This window comes from Erinaceus europaeus, chromosome 2, assembly GCF_950295315.1.
Source record: "Erinaceus europaeus chromosome 2, mEriEur2.1, whole genome shotgun sequence".
In the NCBI taxonomy this organism is placed as follows: domain Eukaryota; kingdom Metazoa; phylum Chordata; class Mammalia; order Eulipotyphla; family Erinaceidae; genus Erinaceus; species Erinaceus europaeus.
Window position 1 is genome coordinate 140,090,342 of NC_080163.1, and position 23,263 is coordinate 140,113,604.

The 23,263-nt window shown below is 44.2% G+C and overlaps 1 protein-coding gene across 5 annotated transcripts in view; it reads left to right on the forward strand.

Moving 5' to 3' along the window:
* RANBP10 (RAN binding protein 10) overlaps nucleotides 1-23,263 on the forward strand; it is a 73,450-nt gene that overhangs the window by 14,079 nt on the left and 36,108 nt on the right. For 2 of the 5 annotated variants that reach the window (XM_060185338.1, XM_060185340.1), the window contains exons 2-3: nucleotides 7,803-7,880; nucleotides 17,392-17,444. The exons of 1 other annotated variant lie outside the window; for it this stretch is intronic. In XM_060185338.1, coding sequence (XP_060041321.1) covers nucleotides 7,873-7,880; nucleotides 17,392-17,444 — 61 coding nt within the window. In that variant the 5' untranslated portion in view covers nucleotides 7,803-7,872. The remainder of the gene's footprint in view (nucleotides 1-7,802; nucleotides 7,881-17,391; nucleotides 17,445-23,263) is intronic. 2 more of the 5 variants (XM_060185337.1, XM_007517723.3) reach the window with 1 other exon arrangement.

Sequence of the window (23,263 nt, forward strand, 5' to 3'; positions counted from 1 at the left end):
TCGTATTAACTGAGCCAGAGGGGTAGTGGTTAGGAGCTAGAGCCTACTGGATGTAGGGCTGCTCACAGTAAGCTGCAGGAGGGTGGCTTCACAGGTGGTGAAGCAGGTCTGCAAGTGTCTGTCTTTCTCTTCCCCCTGTCTTCCCCTCCTCTCTCCATTTCTCTCTATCCTATCCAACGACGACAACATCAGTAACAACAACAATAAAACAACAAGGGCAACAAAAGGGAATAAATAAATGAATATTAAAAAAAAGAGAATAGAAGAAACAAGCTACTCAGCCTCAGCACTCAGGCTGGTGGAAGTAGCAGCACTACTGCCAGTTCTCTGGTGAAAAAGCCAAACATCACTGTCCCTGCCCCCTGCCTCAGACCCCCAGAGCTACTGGAATCTCACCTGACGGTTTCATCCTGACATCTAACACCTCAGCCATAGCTCAGCATTCTCATTCCTATCAGAACCTGCCCCAGATAAAGGAATCTCGACAGCATCCACAACAGAGAAGATCTCTAGGACTGGGAGACATTTCAGGATAAATGCCAACTGACATTTAGGTCTGAAATAAGGCTAATACCTGCTGCTAGGGAGTTCATTTCATATTCTGATAGGTCTGTTTAAAGTCATAGTTCATCATGACACTGGCAAGATGCTGCTTCTGCAGTTATACTCCTACTATGTCCCTCTGCCAGGGACCACCCAGTCATGCACTGAGCCATACTGTTCAGTAATCCCCATGAAAGAAGGGACATTACAGAAATGGGTGGACCCAACACCACCCAAGCAAGTCCAGGCCTGAGTGAAAAGGGTCTTGAGTCAGGGTGTGCTTCGAGAGGAGAATGTGGTTATGAATGTAGGTCAATAGATCCTTGTAATGCCACTGTCACCAGCACCATCAAAACACCCAGAGGCGAGTCAGGGAGGTGGCTTGGGTTCAGTGTAGGACTTGCATGCATGAGCCCAGCACTACATATGCTAAAATGATACTCTGGATCTCTCTGCCTCATTTAGCAAGGATGGATGGATGGGCTTTAAAAATAAAACAAGATCCCTGGCTCCCCACCTGCAGGGGAATTGCTTCACAGGTGATGAAGCAGATCTGCAGGTGTCTATCTTTCTCTCCCCTTCTCTGTCTTCTCATCCTCTCTCCATTTCTCTCTGTCCTACCCAACGACAGCAACAACAACAATAATAATAACCACAGCAATGATAAAAAACAAGGGCAACAAAAGGGGGAAAAAATGGTCTCCAAGAGCAGTGGATCCGTGGTGCAGGCACTGAGCCCCGGCAATAACCCTGGAGGCAAAAAAAAAAAAAGACATCAATAACAACAACAATAATAACTAGAACAATAAAACAAGGGCAACAAAAGGGATTAAATAAATATTTTAAAAAAATGTTTCCTTCCATGCTGTTGGGGCTGGGCTTGAGCCTGAGTAGCCCACTATACAGGTGACCTATTTTGCTCACCTTGGTTTATATATCATATGCAACCTTTATTTAAAGTGCCTGTGAACTTGCCAGCCTATAAAATTCACCTTCCCTCAGAAGAAATTGATGGGAAGTAAAAAAAACTAGGTCATTGTCTTTCTCTTTTATTTCACTTTTTAAAAAATATTTATTACCTTTTGCCCTTGTTTCTTTTTATTGTTGTAGTTATTATTGTTGTTATGACAGAGAAATGGAGAGAGGAGGGGAAGACAGGGGGAGAGAAAGATAGACACCTGCAGACCTGCTTCACCACCTGTGAAGTGACTCCCCTGCAGGTGGGGAGCTGGGGGCTCGAACTGGGATCCTTATGCTGGTCCTTGCGCTTTGTGCCACGTGTGGTTAATGCGCTGCGCTACTGACTGACTTCCCGTTGCCCTTGTTTTTTATTTTTGGTTATTGTAATTGATGTCATCTATGTTAGATAGGACTGAGAGAAATGGAGAGAGGAGAGGAAGACAGAGGGGGAGAGAAAGACAGACACCTGTAGACCTGCTTTGCTGCCTGTGAAGTGACTCCCCTGCAGGTGGGGATCCAGGAGCTTGAACCTAAGCCGGTCCTTGCGCTTGGTTCCATGTAGCTTAACCTGCTGCACCAACAGCTGCGCGCCCTCCCCCATTACTTATCTATTGGACAGAGACAGCCAGAAATTGAGAGGGAAGGGGATGATAGGGAGAGAGACACCTGCAACACTGCTTTAACACTTGCAAAGCTTTCCCCCTGCAGGTGGGAACTGGGCCTTTGAACTGTGTCCTTGCACATTGTAACATGTGCTTAACCAGGTGCACCACCACCTGCCCCCAGATTTTTGCTCTTTTAATCTGTGTTTTCAGTAAAAAACAAAAAACCCCCTTTTCTTCTGGACCTAATATCAGTCCAGAATATACTGATTCTGCAACCTGGGAGGGGATACAGTGCATAAGTTGTTGGACTTTCAAACATGAAGTCCTGAGTTCAATCCCTGATAACGTATGTGCCAGAATGATGCTCTGGGGCTCCCCTCGTTTTTCTGTTTCCTTTTTTTTTTTTTTTTTACTAGAGCACTGCTCAGCTCTGGTTTATGGTGGTGCAGAAGATTGAATCTGGGACTTTGGAACCTCAGCCATAAGAGTCTCTTTGCATAACCAATATGGTATCTATTCCCCCTTTCCTGTCTTTCTTTCTATTTATTTACATGTTCATTTATTTTTACTTTATTTATTTTCCTCCAGGGTTATTGCCGGGGCTTGGCACCTGAACTACAAATCCACTGCTCCTGGAGGCCATCCTATTTCCCTTATTGTTGCTGCTGCTGCTGCTGTTGGATAGAACAGATAGAAATTGAGGGAGGAGGGGAAGACTGAGAGAGGGTAACAGCTGTGAAGTAGTGCTTTATGTGTGCCACTACCTAGTCCCGTAATTGATTTTCTTATGGCAAATAGCTCTTTCCTTTGTGAAATAAACCCCACTTGATAATACTGTGTAATCCTTTTAATATGTTATTGTGTGGCCTGGGAGGTAGATTCATGGTTAGAGCATTGGACTTGTAACTATGAGGTCTTGAGTTTGATATCTGGCATTGCATGTGTCAGTTATTATCTGGTATTATCTCTCTCCTCCTCACTCATGCTAAATAAATAAATAAACATGAAAACATATTATGTTAGGGGTTCGGCAGTAGCTCAGTGGGTTAAGCGCTCATGTGCTAACTGCAAGGACCTGTGTAAGGATCCCGGTTTGAGACCCCAGCTTCCTACCTGCAGGGAGATCGCTTCACAAGCAGTTAATCAGGTCTGCAGGTGTTTGTCATTCTCTCCCCCTCTGTCTTCCCCTCCTCTCTCCATTTCTCTCTGTGCTATTCAACAACATCATCATCAATGGCAACAAGGGCAACAAAAATGGGAAAAATGGCCTCCAGGAGCAGTGGATTCGTGGTGCAGGCACCAATCCCAAGCGATAACCCTGGAGGCTATATATATATATATATAAATATATATGCATATATGCATTGGCACACTGGGTTGAGTGCACTCATTACTCTGCAGTATGCACAAGAACCCAGGTTCAAGCCTCTGGCCCTTACCTGCAGGGGGAAAGCTTCCCGAGTGGTAAAGCAGGGCTGCAGGTTGTTTCTTTTTCTTTCTTTTTTTTTTTTCTCTCCTTTGAAATCTCCCCCTTCCCTCTTGACTTCTCTTTGCCTTTATACAATTAACATGCACACTGGATAGGTTTGCAATGTTTTGTTAAGGATTTTTATAGCTATATTCCTCAGACACTTGAGTCTGTGATTTCCTGTTGCTTCAATATTCTTGTGGTGGTTTTGGTTGTTGTTGCAGGTCTTCTCCATCTTGGGTTGCACCTGGGCTCAGCCCAGACATTCTTCTGCCAAGAACTTAGGTCTGTATATCAGAGCTAGCAAGGAGCTTAGGAGCCCTGTTAGACCATCCTTTTCTCTTCTGATAGGGAACCTGAGATGTGTGGCGAAATTGAAGACCTACAGTCCTAAGTTAGGTTCAAGTATCTGAGAACAGTTTCAGAATGTCCTGCTACTAAGTGTTCCTATTTAATACTCCCAGGTGCTTCCCTTCAGGAAGCAGGAAGGGAATGTCAGGCTTCTCAGACTCCAAGCTCTCTCTCCAGACTGGGTGGAAATTATAGCAAATAGGCGGTCTTCTCTCTCTAAATCTTGTTGTACATCTTTAGAGGATGTGAGTCCAAAGGCAGTTTGCAAGATACTGTGCACTGTCCATCACCAGGTGCTCCAGGACATGGAAAAAAATCTCTACAGTCTCTTAGAGCTGTGCTCAGCCTTTGTCACTCACTGCAGCAGGGACTACTGAGTGTGTGCTCTGGGTCTTGCTTGGGGTGCTTCAGAGATGCTGGAATTCCAGCATCTCTGTTGAGTGGAGATTTTGGTGTCTTGGACACTTCTTCCTCCCTCCCTCCCTCTCTCCCTCCCTCCTTCCCTTTTTCAGAGGGTGGTAGCATTTCTGAAGATGTGCTCTCTTCACACAATCTCTGTTCTCCTGTCAAGGCTCAGGAAACTGGGTGGACTGAGGAATTGACCAGAAAGGCTGAAATGTCGCCCTGGGACAATCCAGGGAGAGTGTCTTAGGTGAGAGCCACAGTCCCTTCATTATGTTTTAGTCAGTGGATTCTTGAGATGATTTTTCTGTGACCTGCAAAGTAATTTGTGGTAATTGTAGAAAATCTTGAAATTCAAAGAGTAAAAAGAAGAATCTGAGCTGATTGGAGTGTGCTCATACTCCTCTGCAGGACTGCAGTATTGTCAGTAGGCTGTCATTTTGTGGAAGAGTCAGCAGAGGTGGGTGGAGGGAAACATGGACCCCAGAAGCCACCAGTCCATTGTTAAGGCAGGTCTGTTTTGGGCCCCCCCTGTTGCCCTGCTGCCCCTTGTATGGTGAGAGCCGCAGGGTGGACCTGACCTTGTGACTGAGGGAATTGACTCCTTCTGCTACTCTCCTCCTGTCCTCCAGGATCTGGTGGCTCTTGACCCAGTTTGGCTCAAGTAGTACCCACCTGCTGCTACTCTCTTCTCTCTGGAGTCCAACACAGAAGCAGAGTCACTCTTAGTTCTTTTCTGAGTTGTGGTTTTGTAGTAGATGCAAAAACTGAGGAGATAGAGTCTGACTCATGACTTCATTGTCATGAGGAGATTGTGTATTGGGTTCTTGCACATTCTAACACATTCACTCAACCAGGAGTGACACCACCGCCCCCTAGGTTAAACATCTTCAACTCGGGGGTCGGGTGGTGGCGCAGTGGGTTAAGCGCATGTGGCGCAAAGCGCAGGGACGGGCGTAAGGATCCCGGTTCGAGCCCCCGGCTCCCCACCTGCAGGGGAGTCGCTTCACAGGCGGTGAAGCAGGTCTGCAGGTGTCTATCTTTCTCTCCCCTTCTCTGTCTTCCCCTCCTCTCTCCATTTCTCTCTGTCCTATCCAACAACGAATTGCGTCAACAAGGGCAATAATAATAACCACAACGAAGTTACAACAAGGGCGAAAAAAAATGGCCTCCAGGAGCGGTGGATTCATGGTGCAGGCACCGAGCCCAGCAATAACCCTGGAGGAGGGAAAACAAAACAAAACAAAAAAAAAACATCTTCAGCTCATTTCCCAAATGTCAACTCTATTAATTAATGAGAAACATAGAAGGAGAGAGAAAGAGCCAGAGAGCCAGACATCACTCTGGTACATGTGCTGCCAGAATTTGAATTCGGGACTTCATGCTTCAGAGTCCGATGCTTTATCCACTGCATCTCCCAGACCGCCCTTCCTTCCTTCCTTCCTTCCTTCCTTCCTTCCTTTCTCTCCTTCTCCCTCTCTCTCTCTTGCCTCCAGGGTTATCACTGGGGCTCGTTGCCTGCACTACAAATCCACTGCTTCAGGAGGATGTTTTTTCCCTTTTTGTAGTCTTGTTGTTTATCATTGTTGTTATTATTGTTGCTGCTGGATAGGACAGAGAGAAATGGGGAGAGGAGGGGAAGACAGAGGGGGAGAGAAAGATAGATACCTGCAGACCTGCTTCACTGCTTGTGAAGCAACTCCCCTACAGGTGGGGAGCCAGGGGCTCTAACCGGGATCCTTGACACCGGTCCTTATGCTTCTTGCCATGTGTGCTTAGCCTGTTGCGCTACTGCCAGGCCCCCACTATGCCCTCTCTTTCTTTCTTTAAATTTTTAAATATTTATTTATTTTCCCTTTTGTTGCCCTTGTAATTATTGTTTTTGTTATTTATGTCATTGTTGTTGGATAGGACAGAGAGAAATGGAGAGAGAGGGGGAGAGAAAGACAGACACCTGCAGACCTGCTTCACTGCTTGTGAAGCAACTCCCCTAAAGGTGGGGAGCCGAGGGCTTGAACCAGGATCCTTACCAGTCCTTGCGGTTTGTGCAACGTGCGCTTAACCTGCTGCGCCCAACTCCCCGCTGTGCCCAACTCCCCGCTGTGCCCTTTCTGCAGCTTCCCATTGACCTCTAGTGAAGTTCAAACTCAATTTTAAAAAATATTTATTTATTTATTTATTTATTTATTTATTTATTCCCTTTCGTTGTCCTTGTTTTATTGTTGTAGTTATTATTAATGTCGTCGTTGGATAGGACAGAGAGAAATGGAGAATGGAGGGGAAGAGAGAGAGGGGGAGAGAAAGACAGACACCTGCAGACCTGCTTCACCGCTTGTAAAGCGACTCCCCTGCAGGTGGGGAGCTGGGGCTTGAACCATGATCCTTTCGCCAGTCTGCGCTTCGCACCATGTGCGCTTAACCCGCTGCGCTACCGCCCGACTCCCCTCAATTTTTAAAAAATCTTAAAATTTTTTTTTTAAACTCACCTTAGAAAGTTCTTTTAAAAAATTTTTATTTATTTATTTACTTGTTATTGGATAGAGACAGAAATTGAGAGAGAAGGGGGAGATAGAGAGGAAGAGAGACAGAAAGACGCCTGCAGACCTGCTTCACCACCTGTGAAGACTTCCCTGCAGTTGGGGAGCCCCGGGCTCGAACCGGGATCCTAACCGGTCCTTGAACTTTGCACCACGTGTACTTAACCCGTTGCTACCGACCGACTCCCCTTTTTAAATTTTTTAAATATATATATTTATTTATTTTCCCTTTTGTTGCCCTTGTTTTTTATTGTTGGTTTAGTTATTATAGTTATTGTTGATGTCGTTACTGTTAGATAGGACAGAGAGAAATGGAGGGGAGGGGGAGACGGAGAGAGAGACATCTATAGATCTGCTGTGAAGCAACTCCCCTGCAGGTGGGGAGCCGGGGGCTCAAACCGGGGTCCTTGTATGGGTCCTTGCGCTTGGAGCCATGTGCACTTAACCTGCTGCACTACCGCCCACTCCCTCAAACTCAAATTTAAGCCAGCATGCAGACTGTGTATAAGTAGCAGTTTCCTGCACTAGCTTTCATTCTCTTTAGGTCTGTCTAAGCAGTGATCCAGCTACACTGAACTTCTTTCAGTTCCTTGACTACCTGTCTCTTTCTTGCTTCTACACCACAGCAAAGGGCCAGATTCAAACCCTGACACCCAGAGTTTCTAGTATCAAATCTGAATGAGGTGTAGAAAACAGAATGCACTTAGAAATTCCCAGAAACAGCAGTGGATAACCATGGCCTGGTAAAAGAGCCGTAGTGGGGAAATAGGCGGCTGTTCCTTCTAGATGCTTACACCCCTAGCACTGGACCCAAAGGATCCTTGTAGAACAGATGAATGACCTCAAAATATGAGGAGACATTTATTACATGGTTTTTACGGAATTATTCAGCTTTAGCAAGGACCCCACCACTCCTAAAAACCTATTCATTTTCAGGTACCCCCAGAGATCAACATAGGAGAGGTAGAGTGAAGCTGGCTTCTAACATATTCTCTCTGTTCCTTGGATGCAAAGGTATGAACGTATGTGTTCAGGAGAATATATTTGGGTTTGGGGTTTGGTTTTCCTTATCTCCTTTATTGTTTTTGCCTCATTCTTGGCACTCTGTTAGACTGCCACAGTCTAATGGGACCACATTGACCCACAACCTGGCAAAGCACTATACGTGTCACTCATCTTTGGTGAATAAGGGGAACCTCAAATCTGCTTATGTTTTTCTTTCTTCTTTACATATTATTTTATTGGTGATTTAACAATTCTTTATAAGATTATAAGACTATAGGGTTATAGCCTCATACCACACCTACTACCAAAGTTCTGCCTTCCCACTCCATAGAGCTCATAAAATCAGAGAGACAATTTGGTTATTATTTTTTAAAAATATTTATTTATTCCCTTTTGTTGCCCCCTTTTTAATTTTTTAAAAATTTTTAATTTAATTTTATTTTTTTGCCCCTTTTTTAAAATTGTTGTAGTTATTGTCGTTGTTGTTGGATAGGACAGAGAGGAATGGAGAGAGGAGGGGAAGACAGAGAGGAGGAGAGAAAGACAGACACCTGCAGACCTGCTTCACTGCTTGTGAAGTGACTCCCCTGCAGGTGGGGAGCCGGGGGCTCAAACCAGGATCCTTACACAGGTAGGTCCTTGTGCTTTGCACCCCCTGCGCTTAACCTGCTGTGCTACTGCCCGACTCCACTGCTATATGTCTTTTAACATTTTTAAATTTTCTTTATTTTCTTAAATTTCTTCTTTTAATTTTTAAAATCTTAAGACAGCTATTTATTCATTTTTATTTTTATTTTTAATATTTATTATCTATTTATTTATTGGATAGAGACACTCAGAAATCAAGAGGGAAGGGTGTGATATATATATATATATATATATAGAGAGAGAGAGAGAGAGAGAGAGAGAGAGAGAGAGGGAGACATCTGCAAAACTGCTTCACCATTCGCAAAGCTTTCCCCCTATAGATGGGGACCAGTTGCTTTAACTGGGGTCCTTGAGCCTTGTATCATGTGCGCTCAACCAGTTGCGCCACCACCTGGCCCCCTTTTTAAAATTTCTTTATTGGGAGATTAATGGTTTACAGTCGACAGTGAAATATAATAGTTTGTACATGCATGACATTTCCACATAAAAATACACCCCCCACTAGGTCCTCCTCTGCCATCATGTTCCCAGACCTAGACCCTTCCTCTACCCTCACTCTAGAGGCTTTTACTTTGGTGCAATATACCTTATTTACTTTATTTTTAATGAGTGAGATACAGAGAAAGAGAGAAAGAGAGAGAGGCACCAGAGCACTGCTCAGCTCTGGTAGTTCTGAGGATTGAACCTGAGACCTCAGAGCATTAGGCATGAGAGTCTTTTACACAATCATTATGCTGTCTCTCCAGCCCTCCCTTTTAAAAAAGTTTTTTTTAAAATATATATATATATTTATTTATTATTTTTAACCAGAGCACTGTTCAGCTCTGGCTTATGGTGGTGCGGGGGATTGAACCTGGGAGTTTGGAGCTTCAGGTATGAGAGTCTGTTTGCATAACCATTGTGCTATCTACCCTCCGCCCTAAAAATATTTTTACATATTTTTACTTATTAGGTAGAGACAGAGAGAAATTTAGAGGGGAGGGGGAAATAGGGAAAGATACGTAGAGAGAAACACCTATAGCCCTGCTTTACCACTTGTGATGCTTTCCCTCTGCAGGTGGGGACCAGGGGCTTGAACCTGGGACCCTGCACACTGTAATGTGTGCACTTAACCAGGTGCACCACTGCTTGGCCTTGAGAGTGAATCATAATGCCATCAAATCTTTTCTAATAAGCTTATAGTATTTCAAGGTTTCTCCTAAGTAACCCCAATAGAATTTTAGCAGCTATCTGGCTGCAAAGGTTAAAAAAATCATGTACTTCCTCATTCACATAAGGCATTTTGTCAAGCTGTGGCTGATCACTCTGGCACTGGCACTGTGTGCACTTACTTGCTGTGCTACCGCCCGACCCCCCTTTCTAATTTTTACTAGATAGGACAGAGAGAAACTGAAGGGGACAGGGAGATACAGAGAGGGAGCAAAAGACACCTGCAGACCTGTTTCACCACTTGTGAAGTGGACCCCCTACAGGTGGGGAGCAGGATAATATGTACTCTTAACTGCACCACTGCCCAGCCTCCTAAAATATATTAATTTTATTAATGAGATAGAAGGGGAGCAAGAAGCAGAGCGTCACTCTGGCACATGTGATATTGGGGATCAAACTCAGGACTTCATGCTTGAGAATCTTTTTTTAAAAATTTATTTTGGGAGTCGGGCTGTAGCGCAGCGGGTTAAGCGCAGGTGGCGCAAAGCACAAGGACTGGCATAAGGATCTGTGTTCGAACCCCGGCTCTCCACCTGCAGGGGAGTTGCTTCACAGGCGGTGAAGCAGGTCTGCAGGTGTCTGTCTTTCTCTCCTCCTCTCTGTCTTCCCCTCCTCTCTCCATTTCTCTCTGTCCTATCCAACAACGACAACAACAAAACAACAAGGGCAACAAAAGGGAATAAATAAATAAAATAAATATAAAATTTTAAAAAAAAATTTATTTCCCTTGTTTTATTATTGTATTATTGTTATTGATGTCGTTGTTAGATAGGACAGAGAGAAATGGAGAGAGAAAGGTAAACACCTGCAGACCTGCTTCACTGCTTGTGAAGCGACCACCCTGCAAGTGGGGAGCCGGGGGCTCAAACCGGGATCCTTTTTTTTTGTTTTAATTAATTAATTAATTAATTTTTTTATTTAAGAAAGGATTAATTAACAAAACCATAGGGTAGGAGGGGTACAACTCCACACAATTCCCACCACCCAATCTCCATATCCCACCCCCTCCCCCGATAGCTTTCCCATTCTCTATCCCTCTGGGAGCATGGACCCAGGGTCATTGAGGGTTGCAGAAGGTAGAAGGTCTGGCTTCTGTAATTGCTTCCTCGCTGAACATGGGCGTTGACTGGTCGGTCCATACTCCCAGTCTGCCTCTCTCTTTCCCTAGTAGGATGGGTCTCTGGGGAAGCTGAGCTCCAGGACACATTGGTGGTGTCTTCAATCCAGGGAAGTCTGGCCGGCATCCTGATAATACCTGGAACCTGGTGACTGAAAAGAGAGTTAACATACAAAGCCAAACAAATTGTTGAGCAATCATGGACCCAAAGCTTGGAAAAGTGGAGAGGAAGTATTAGGGAGGTACTCACTGCAAACTCTAGTGTACCTCTGCTTTCTTACTTTGGTGCCATACTCCAAACTCAGTCAATTTCTGCTTTGCGTTTCTACTTCTTCTTCTTTTTTTTTTTTACATGCATAACATTCCCCAGATTCCCATTTAACAATACAACCCCCACTATTTCATTCATCATTTTTCATGGACCTGTATTCACCCCACCCACCCACCCTCAAACCGGGATCCTTAACGTAGTTCCTTGCGCTTCACGCCACATGCGCTTAACCTGTTGCACTACTGCCCAACTCCCAATATGCTTGAGAATCTTTATGCTTTATCCACTGTGCCACCTCCAGACTATGAACTTAAAAAAAAAAACGGTTGTATTAGCATGTATTTGTTTTATTTTGATAAATATACATAATATAAAATATGCCATTTTAGACATTTAAAAGTTATTTTTTATGAAATAGAATGAGAAACAAGGGAGAGAAGAGGACCAGAGCACTGTTCAGCTTTGGTATAAGGTGATTGAACTTGCATTTTCTGGAATCTTAGACATGAGTTGGTGCTCTAGAAGGCTGAGCCATCTCCCTGGCCCTTTTCTAATTAATTAATTTATTAACTTTTATCATTTATTTATTTTGAATAGAGAGAAATTGAGTGGGAAGGGGGAAGACAGAGAAGGAGAGAGAAAGAGAGTGATACATGCAACACTGCTTCACCACTCGTGAAGCTTCCCCTCCTTGCAGGTTAGAGCCAGGGACTTGAACCGGTTGTGCATTGTAACATGTGCACTGACCAGGTATGCCACCACCTGGCCATTAATTAATTAATTAGTTTTTTTAAAAAAAGATTTTATTAATTTATTTTCCCTTTTGTTGCCCTTGTTGTCTTATTGTCGTTGTAGTTATTATTGTTGCTGTTGTGTTAATTAGTTTTTGTGATGGGGCTTCACGGAGTCTTTGTGCCTGTGAACTCCCACTACTCCCAATGGACCTCTCTCTCTCTCTCTTTTTCTTTCAATCTCATATAGGGAGAGTGAGAAAGAGGGAGAGAGGATAAGCACTACAGCATTGTTCTACCACTCATAGAGCTTACTTTGTGAATGATGCTCTGATGTAGTGCTGGGGATGTGGCCCCAGTTTCTTGCACATGATAAATATGTGCTTAGCTGGGTGAGTGATCACTCAAGCTCATAAAAAAAAAATGTATATAACCCCGGCTCCCCACCTGCAGGGGAGTCGCTTCACAGGCAGTGAAGCAGGTCTGCAGGTGTCTATCTTTCTCTCCCCCTCTCTGTCTTCCCCTCCTCTCTCCATTTCTCTCTGTCCTATCCAACAACGACAACAACAATAATAACTACAACAATAAAACAAGGGCAATAAAAGGGAATAAATAAATAAAATAAATATTAAAAAAAGATAAAAAAATGTATATATATGTATAATTTCATGAGAGACAGAAAGACACTAAAAAGTACTGTTCAGCTTTGGCTTAAGATAGTTCTAAGAATTGAGCCTAGATCTCTAGCACTTCAAAGGTACAAATTCTGTGCTATAACACATTGAATTGTTTCCATATGTATGTATGTATGTATGTATGTATGTATTTTTGATTAGAGATATTGAGAAGGAAGGAGGAAATAAAATGAGAAACATACACATAGAACTATAGCACTGTTTGACTGCTTGTGAAGCTTCCCGTCTGTAGGTAGAGATCAGGAGCTATATGGTAACAACCAAGTGAGCCTGCCTGGCAACATCCTTTTTTGAAAATAAGATTTATTTATATTTTTATTTCATGACAAAATCAGAGTTCACATGATACAGGGAACAGCCTGTGAAGTGGGTGATACAGTGGATAAAGTATTAGACTTACAAACATGAGGTTCTGATTTCAATTCCCAGTATCACATATGTCAGAGTGGTGCTCTGGGTACTTCCCCCCGTCTTTCAGTAATAAATAAATGGGAATATTGGGTTGTTGTGATCCATTTTTGCACAGATAAACCTAAGGGCAGGGCTAGATGGTGTAATGGTTATGCAAAGAGACTCATGCCTGAGGCTCTGAAGTCCCAGGTTCAATCCCCCCTGCACCGCCATAAACCAGATCTGAGCAGTGCACTGTCCCTTTTCTGTGGCAGGATGTCAGCATCTGTCAGCAGGCACAAGTTATATTGTGAGTATTCCAGGCACCCCATTCCCATGGGAAGTTGTGGAGCCAGAATCCTGTTGTTGCTGGTGGGTGACCCTTGACTTCACCTGTTTGCACTGGCATTAAGCAGGACAGTGTCATCCAGGAACATGTCTGCTTGAGTGTAACAGACTCTCATCTTAGATTCAGGAAATCTCTATGCTAAAGGTGGACTCCCACATGGTGTTGGACAGAGTCCCAGGACCCTCTGAACATGGCAGGGTGCTTGGGTTGGCATCCAAATAAGGGAAATGCTTGACTCTTTTGTATTATTATTATTATTTTACTCTTTTGTATTTTATATGTTAGATTGATAATTGAAGGGCAGTTGGAGCAGTGTGCTGCTTGATTAACTGAGGCACGGAGGGAATGGAGACTAACTTTTGGCAACCTCTATCATGTAAATTAGAGAAGCTGATTATTTGGACTGCTCTTTTGCTGGAGAAAAGTACAGGTTTTAATGTAGCAGGAATCTTGTGAGCAGGCTACCCAACTTCTGTTCCTGACAGTGCTTGAATTGAAGGTTCCCTATGGCAGGCAACTTATGAATCTTTGAATCCTTTAAACCATGGAAGTGTCTTTTAGAATTGCTGTTCCTTTTCTTTTCCACTTTTTTTTTTTAAATTTATTTCTTTATTGGGGAATTAATGTTTTACATTCAACAGTAAATACAATAGTTTGTACATGCATAACATTCCCCAGTTTCCCATTTAGCAATACAACCCCCACTATGTCATTTATCATCCTTCATGGACCTGTATTCTCCCCACCCACCCACCCCAGAGTCTTTTATTTTGGTGCAACACGCCAATTCCATTTCCACTTTTTTCTTCCTATCCCTTTCCCTTAACTCCCACCAACCAAGTCATTCAAGGTATGTGTTTGGGTGTTTTTTGCTGGCATGATGGAGATAGCTGGTATCAGAGGAAGGTAGGTGGGCTAGAGCCTTCCCTCTCTGATTCTTTATTTGGACAGTGGAGACTATCCAAACCCAGTGGAGCAACCAGCCAAAGAAGGACAAAGGGATGTTTACTGAAGACAAGGGGCTTGTAGGGACATGAGCACCATGTGGTAGGGATTCTGGTAGTCTGAATTCTTAGAAACTGGAACATAGATGCGTGGGGGGTGGGGGTTTGAAATAGTCCATGATGGGTATGTGGAGAAGCTTCTTGCAAAATTAATTACAAAAAAGAGCAAGCAAAATATAAATGCACAGCCACTTGGAAATGGTCAAATTAAGACAAGCCTATGTAACTGCTCTAACATTTTTATCATGGCAAAAGATGAGTAATATAAAATTGTCTATTTTAGGGGCTAGGCAGTGGCACACCTGGTTGAGCGCATGTATTGCAATGTGCAAGGACCTGGGTTTGAGCCTGTGGTCCCCATCTGCATGGGGAAAGCTTTGTGAGTGGTAAAACAGGGCTGCAGGTGTCTCTTTGTCTCTCGCCTTCTCTTTTGCCCCCTTCCCTCTTGCTTTCTGACTATTTTAGCCATTAAAAAAAGATGTACTTATTTTTATTTGTAAGAGAGGGGTCTGGCACATGCAGATCCTGGGGATTGAATCTGGATCTTAGGCATACAAACTCTCCGTAACATTGAGTTATCTTCCTGGTCCCGTTTTTTTTTTTTTTTTTTAAGATTTTTAAAATATTTATTTATTTATTCCCTTTTGTTGTCCTTGTTTTATTGTTGTAGTTATTGATGTCTTCGTTGTTGGATAGGACAGAGAGAAATGTAGAGAGGAGGGGAAGACAGAGAGGGAGAGAGAAAGATAGAAAGACAGACACCTGCAGCGCTGCTTCACCACTTATGAAGCAACTCCCCTGCAGGTGGGGAGCTGGGGGATCGAACCAGGATCCTTAAGTCAGTTCTTGCGCTTTGCTACCGCCCGACTCCCTCCTGGTCCCATTTTAACCGTTCTTAATTGTGTAGTCAGTGACAGTAAGTGCATCTGTATTGTTATGTATCTACAAATTTACACCTCAATCCTTTTTTATTTATTTATTTTTTAATATTCTGCCACGTGTGCTTAACCTGCTGCGCTACCGCCCGACCCCCTATTTTTTAATATTCTGAGTTCCTTAGCTGTTGATACCTATATATGGTTAATATCAGACAAACTGTTAGTGGACTGGAAGGATAGCTAATGGTTATGAAAAAAATATCTTCAGGCCTGAGGAACCAAAGTTCATAGGTTTGATCCTCAGGCACCTTCATAAGCTGGAGCCCAGCAGTGCTCTGGTAAAGCAACAACAAACAAACACAAACCTGTTAATTTCTTTTTCTTGTCTTTTCTTTTACTAGTGCTGCTAAGATCTGTTTTGAAAGATTTTATTTTATAAGAGGAAATGACTAGACCACTACTCTGCTTGGGATGTGCAGTGTCAGAGACCAGACATGGCATAGCACATAAGGAAATCTGTGCTCTATCTTTTGAGTCACCTCCCCATTTCCCTAGATGCACACTTAAGACCCTTTCCTTCCTTCTCCCCTCCTTCCCTCTTCCTCCTTCCTTCTCTTCCTCCTTCCCTCCATTCTTCCCTTTCTCTCTCCCTTCCTTTCTTTCTTTCCTCCCTTTCTTGCCAATAGGGCTTTGCTGCAGCTTTGCACTTGAAGGATGCCATTGATTTTGGTGGATTTTTTTTTTCTATTGTCCAGATCAAGTGTGAGAATAAGGAAAAAAGACACAGGGGGTCCGGCGGTGGCGTAGTGGGTTAAGTACATGTGGCGCAAAGCACAGGGACCTGCAGGGGAGTTGCTTCACAGGCGGTGAAACAGGTCTGCAGGTGTCTGTCTTTCTCTCCCCCTTCTCTGTCTTCCCCTCCTGTCTCCATTTCTCTCTGTCCTATCCAACAATGAACAACATCAACAATGGTAATAATAATAACCACAATGAGGCTACAACAAGGGCAACAAAAAGGGGGAAAAATGGCCTCCAGGAGCAGTGGATTCATGGTGCAGGCACCGAGCCCAGAAATAACCCTGGAGGGGAAAAAAAAGAGAGAGACACAGGAGTCACCCTAGCAGAGTGCTACATTATTTCTGAAGCATCCACTTTACATGGTGCTATATGATATGGTGGCTGGGGCCTCAAACATGGCAAAGTGTGCATTCACTGGGTGAACCATTTCCCAGCTTCACTAAGACATCTTTGATACAGTTCCTCAGCAAAGGCCCCATCTTGCTGTGGATGACATATGGGGTGAGAAGAGTGGTGGATCTCAACTACCCCATTTTCAGGTGGTCTGGGAGGCCAGTGGTAAATGTTTGGGGTGAGGGTTATATTCTTTGAGACATCCAGAGAAGAAGGCTTGGGTGACAATTCCATACAATAGTCTCACTGTACTTTTTTTTTCATGTCCTTCTTCTTGATATAGCAGCCTATCCTTGTGGGCTCAGATAGGAGGAGAGAGAAAAGAACGAGACATCACTCGAACTCAGGACCTCATGCTTAAGAGTCCAAAGCTTTGTCACCGCACTACCTCCTGGAGCACTTTTTTTTTTTATATTTATTATTTATTCCCTTTTATTGCCCTTGTTGCTTTATTGTTGTTACTAATGTCATTGTTGGATAGGACAGAGAGAAATCGAGAGAGATGGGGAAGACAGAGGGGAAGAGAGAGAGAGACACCTGCAGACCTGCTTCACTGCCTGTGAAGCAACTCCATGTAGACTGGGAACCAGGGGCTTGAACTGGGATCCTTACACCGGTCCTTGCACTTCGTGCCACATGCACTTAACCCACTGCGCTACTGTCCAACTCCTGATGAGTTACTTAACACAGATGCTTCTTGGAAGTAGGTTCTGTGCCCTTAACTAGAACCAGAAGTCAAGAGACTAGAAGCTGTAATTTTAGGAAAATTTCCTCTAAAGTTGAAGCCAGAATTGAAGTTTATGGTTACAGACAACAACCTCTTGTTTCTCCAGCTGTTTAAGGCATTGGTGTGTTTTCTGATAGAGACCAAAATGTAAAGTTTTTCCAACAACCATAAATATGTTAAGAGCCTCTACGTCATTGCTTTTCCTGTTTTTTTCTTCTTTTTTTTTCTCTTTTACCAAGAAATATTTGAGAAGAGAGACACATAATTATTTGCTAACCAAAATTTGTGTGTGTGTGTGCTTTTTTTGAAGGTATATGGGGATAGGACTCTCAGCTCAAGGCGTCAACATGAACAGACTTCCTGGTGAGTCACTGGTTAGGAGAACATTTGCTGTGCCCTGATTCTTTCTGTGATGGTGATAGCCAAGAGGTTGGAGTGAATTTTATTTGCTTATCTCAAGCCAAACCATTGGGTGGAGGATCCTGAAAGATAGCCATTGGTCCGTGATGGTGTTGGTTCTCCATTCCAAAAAATAATTGGCAAGTTGATTATCACTCATGGAATTTGACCTGTTTATACTTAAAACCAAGTGACTTGAGTTTGTTCCCCATTGGAGGTGTTGGAGGTACGCCCCAGTAGCCCTTATTCCCATTGGCCTTTTTGCTTGACCAACCTGGATATGTAAAGAGGAAACTGTTGTCAACCTTGGCTCCTTTGTTACATTACCCAGTTACAGATCAAAGTTTTTAAGTGGCCTCCCACAGAGAACATGGTTTGAGGCAATTTCTTAGTAAGTAGGAGGATGTGCACATGCCTTGAGTTCACAGCCAGTGGCCTGAGATTTATGGGCTGTTCTGAGCTTGATTTATTTATTTTTATTTATTTATTCCCATTTGTTGCCCTTGTTTTATTGTTGTAGTTATTATTGTTGTCATCATTGTTGGATAGGACAGAGAGAAATCGAGAGACAAAGACAGACACCTGCAGACCTGCTTCACCACCTGTGAAGTGACTCCCCTGCAGGTGGGGAGCCCGGGGCTCAAACCAGGGTCCTTATACAGGTCCTTGCGCTTTGTGCCACCTGAGCTTAACCTGCTGCTCTATTTTTAACCAGAGCAGTGCTCAGCTCTGGTTTAAGGTGGTGTGGGGGATTAAACCTGAAACTTCAGAGCCTCAGGCATGAGAGTCTCTTTGCATAACCATTAAGCTATCTACCCCTGCCTGTATTCTGAGCTCATCTGTGAGGTCTTCCACCATTCAGGAGATCAACAATTATTCCAGAGTTCATGCCCAATTCTGGACATGCCCCACAGTTGAGGGACAGAATCCTCTACCATATGCTGATCCTAATACCACTTATACCTTGAGTGACAGAAGTGACATAGTGTAAGTTTCTTTGACACCATCATGGAGACAGGCAGAGTATCTGTGGTTGTGTGTGTGCGCGTGTGTGTGTGTGCACGTGTGTGTGTGCACGTGTGTGTGTGTACGTGTGTGTGTATGTGTGTGTGTGTGTGTGTGTGTGTGTGTGTGTGTATTTACATTTACCAGAGTACTGCTCAGCTCTGGTTTATGGTGGTGCAGAGGATTGAACCTGGGTCCTAGAGCCTCAGGCATGAGAGTCTCTTCGCATAAGCATTATGCTATGTACCCCTGCCGAGAGTATTTGTGTTTTTCCTCCTGGTCCTTGCTGCTTTTTGTGCCTGTTACACAGCAAAGACAACTGGCTTTTTCCAAAGAGAGTTTGTTTAATTCATTTATTTATTTTTATTCCTCAACTATGTTCTAGATCATGAAATTCCCATATCATCATTTATTTCTGTGTTGAGTGCTGAAAGTCTTTCCCTTTATTTAATTTTTTAATTACTACCAGGATTGTCACTGGGGTTTGATGCCTTCACAACAAATCCTGGTGGCCATTTTTTTTTTTAATTTGATAGGATGGAGAGAAATTGAGAGGAGAAGGGGAAGATAGAGAGGGATATAGGCAGAGACACCTACAGTACTTGTTTTACTGCTTAAAGCTTCCCCTTGTAGGTGGGGAACGCTGGCTCAAAGCTGTGCTATCTGCTGAGCCACTCCCTCAATGTTGTAAATGATGTCCAATTAAAATGACTTGTCAAGGCAAAAAAATAAGGAGTTGAAACAAGGCATTTATTTTGCGAAAGGGTGTGCCACTAACAGTGGCTGTCAGCTCTGGTTTATGGTGGTGCAGGGGATTGAACCTTGGACTTTGGAGCCTCAGGCATGAATCTCTACATAACCATAACCACTATGCTATCTACCCCTGCCCTCTTTTTTTTTTTTTCCTATCTGCTCAGCCACCTCCCCAGCCATAGGTTGGTTTTCCTTTTCTTCCTCCTCCTCCTCCTCCTCTTCTTCTTCCTCCTTTCCCCCTCCTCCTCCTTGTAAAGCCATCTTTAAAATTTTTATTCTTGGGAGTCGGGCGGTAAGGCAGCAGGTTAAGCACAGGTAGCACAAAGCACAAGGACCAGCGTAAGGATCCTGGTTTGAGCCCCCTGGCTCCCCACCTGCAGAGGAGTCACTTCACAGGCGGTGAAGCAGGTCTGCAGGTGTCTATCTTTCTCTCCCCGTCTTCCCCTCCTGTCTTCATTTCTCTCTGTCCTATGTAACAATGACAACATCATCAACAACAACAACAATAAAACAATAAGGACAACAAAAATAAATAAATATTAAAAATTCTTTTCTTGGGTCGGGCGGTGGATGGCGCAGTGGGTTAAACGCACATGGCGCAAAGTGCAAGGATCTGCATAAGGATCCTGGTTCGAGCCCCGGCTTCCCACCTGCAGGGGAGTCGCTTCACAGGCGGTGAAGCAGGTCTGCAGATGCTGTGGTGTGCTGTGCTGTGCTTCCCTCTCCTCCCTGCCCCACCCCTCCACAAAGCTAGAAGGTGAGAGAGAGAAGGAGACACTGCAACACCACTAAGCTTGTGCAGATGTTTCCATGTATGGCCAAGGGCACAAACCTGGGTACTCACACCTGATAATATGCATCTCTCAGCTTCATGTCTTTATTATTTTTTTTTTAATTTCTTTATTGGGGAATTAATGTTTTATATTCAACAGTAAATACAATAGTTGGTACATGCATAACATTTCCCAGTTTCCCATATAACAATACAACCCCCAATAGGTCCTCAGCTTCATGTCTTTCTATCTAAAAAAGCTGACCTGGAGGGAGTCGGGTGGTAGCACAGTGGGTTAAGCACATGGTAGCTTGAAGCGCAAGGGCCAGTGTAAGGATCCTGGTTCCAGCCCCCGGCTCCCCACCTGCAGGGGAGTCGCTTCACAAGTGGTGAAGCAGGTCTGCAGGTGTCTATCTTTCTCTCTGCCTCTCTGTCCATTTCTCCTCCTCTCTCCATTTCTGTCTTATCCAACAGTGATGATGTCGACAATAATAATAATAAAAAAGGGAAAATAAAAAAAATTATAAATAATTAAAAAAATTTTTAATAAAAGCTAACCTGGAGTAATAACATAAACAAACAAATAAAACAGATGATGGACTGAACTGAGTGTTTTTACCCATTTCTGAATAAATACTTATTGATATTGGAGATAGCCTCTTTCCCCCCCCCTCCCTCTCCTCCCCCTCTTCCTCCTTCTTTTCCTCTTCCCCCCTCTTCCTCCCTCGTCTTTTCCTTTCCTTCTTTACACTGGACCACTTGTTTGTCTGGTTTCTTTTGAATCTTATTCCCATTTGAACTACAGTAACTGAGTGAGGTGGGTGTGGTGGAGACTTTGTCTTTCCAGAAGACTCCTGTGACCACATCTCTGTCCCCACTCTCCTAGAGTGAGCGTACATGCCAATGAGAGCAGCCTCTTGTACGAGGCTGAGGTGCTCAAACATTTCCAGGGAGCCCATGGGCATGTCTTCACTTGCATGACCAGAGGTTTCTGTTGGAAGAAGTGGAAACCTGTGAATAGCTGACTGTGGGGATTTTGATGTTTATCTTTCGTAAGGTGTTTTTGACCTCCTTAAGCATGAAACCAAGGGAGAGGTGTGGTCCAAATGAGAATGTCAGAACCCTGGGCTAAATGACTTGGAAGCAGGGCAGGACGCTCTGCAGGCAGTTGACTGTGCCTGCAGCCCCACCCCCTGTCTGTGGAGTGGTGGTGAATGGCAGGGAGAGACTGGTACCCGAGTTGGGAACAAAATGAGGTTTTAAATTCCAACTGGGTGATTTTGTGGGGAGTGTGGCAGCACAGATCTTCCTTTGTGCTTGCTTCCTTCCTTCCTTCCTTCCTCCCTCCCTCTCTTTCTTTTTCTTTCTTTCTTTCTTTCTTTCTTTCTTTCTTTCTTTCTTTCTTTCTTTCTTTCTTTCTTTCTTTCTCTTTTACCAGAGCACTGCTCAGCTCTGGCTTATGGTGGTGTGGGGGATTGAACCTGGGACTTTGGAGTCTCAGGCATGAAAGTCTCTTTGCATAACCATTATGCTATCTACTCACTCCCTTTCCTTTGTGTTTTCTACATCACAGGCCAAGGGATCTATTGATAGGTAGCCCTGAAAAGAAGCACCTCAAATAGAGATTGGGGGGGGGGGGGGCATTTGTCCTGAAGCAGATGGCACCTAGCAGGGAGGTGGGAAGGAGTGTGTGGGAGAGGGCAATCTACTTTCCATCCACAGGATGGTCATGTTCAAGTCAGCATCTTTTCCTGCACCCAGAGCTTTCTTTGCCAACTATGCTGACTGGGCTAATAGGGGAGTAGCCTTCTGTGAGTGCTTATCTCCTGATCCCTATGGCTGGGTCCTGCTGCTACTGGGTGGGACACAATCTGCAATCTGCTGATATTTCATATCTATATGAAGAAGCCAAGACAGAGGAACGATAGAGATCAGTACAGAATACTGGGGATCCGCGCTGGGTTTGCTAGAACAGAGGCAAATGAGCTCCTGTCAGTGTGGCAGCCCTGATAACAACAGGGTGCTCAGTGTTTTTCCTCCCGACCTCGTAAGAGTGCCTAAAGCGAGGCAATCGGGTGGTAGCGTAGCGGGTTAAGTGCAGATGGTGTGAAGTGCAAGGACCAGTGTAAGGATCCTGGTTCGAGCCCCTGGCTCCCCACCTGCAGGGGAGTCGCTTCACAGGTGGTGAAGCAGGTCTGCAGGTGTCTGTATTTCTCTCCCCCTTTGTCTTCCCTTCCTCTCTCCATTTCTCTTTGTCCTGTCTAATAGCAACGACATCAAATAACAACAATAACTATAACAACAGTAAAAAAACAAGGGCAACAAAAGGGAAAATAAATATAAAAAAAAATTTTAAAAAAGGGTACCTAAAGCACATGCAATGTAAGGTGTCTGCTTGGAGTAAATACTAGTATTAGGTAGTTTTACATAAAGGTCTTAGAGATTAATGATTTACAGGTGGCTTTCTAGTAGTCTGGAAATGCTCTTTGTCCCGCCCCCCCCCCCCAAAAAAAAAAAAAGAGAAAACAGCTTCTGTCCTGCTTCATGAAAACTGGGACGTTTTGTTGCTCACAGCTGATAAGTCCCCAAGGTGTCTATAACCACCCTGTCTTTGGAATATCTCTCCCTCAGTATCTGCAGTGCTTCACTGGAGACTGCCAAGGGCTGTTCAGTCCCCCTAGAGGGGAGCCATGCTCTTCTCCTGTGGAGGTGACTGGAGTCATCAGGGCCCCACTAGACCTTGGGGTATACTTCCTCCTAGTCCCAGCAGAGCACCTGGGGACAGGCTTCAGCTCCCCTGGCACAACTGTAGTTGTTCTCCAAGTCTCCTAAGTGAGTTCCATCTGTGGCTAGGGAAGGGAAAAACCTAGTTTGGTGATGGCCTTGCAGTGTAAGCCTGTGGAGCATCTCGAGGCAGTCCTGTGTTGAAAAGGGGCCGATGGGAGGCTCTCTGAAGTCACTAGAGCAGCTGCCCAGAACTAAGGCTGTGGAGAAATAGGTTGGGGTTTGTGGGCTCAGTGCTACCCAGCCCCATTTGAGAAATGGCATGGATGGGAGTAGAAGGGCAGATACCCGGAACCGGAAGTCTTGTAGCTCTGGCCTCAAAATCTGCTGTGCAGTATAACACAGAGGGTCATTTGGCAGTTGGGCCCAAGGACCAGGTCACTGGTCTGATGGCCTTTGGTGGGTCACATGTGGCTAGTGGTGGTGGTGCCACAGGATTTGTGTGGTTCTTGTGAGCTTGCTTCATGAA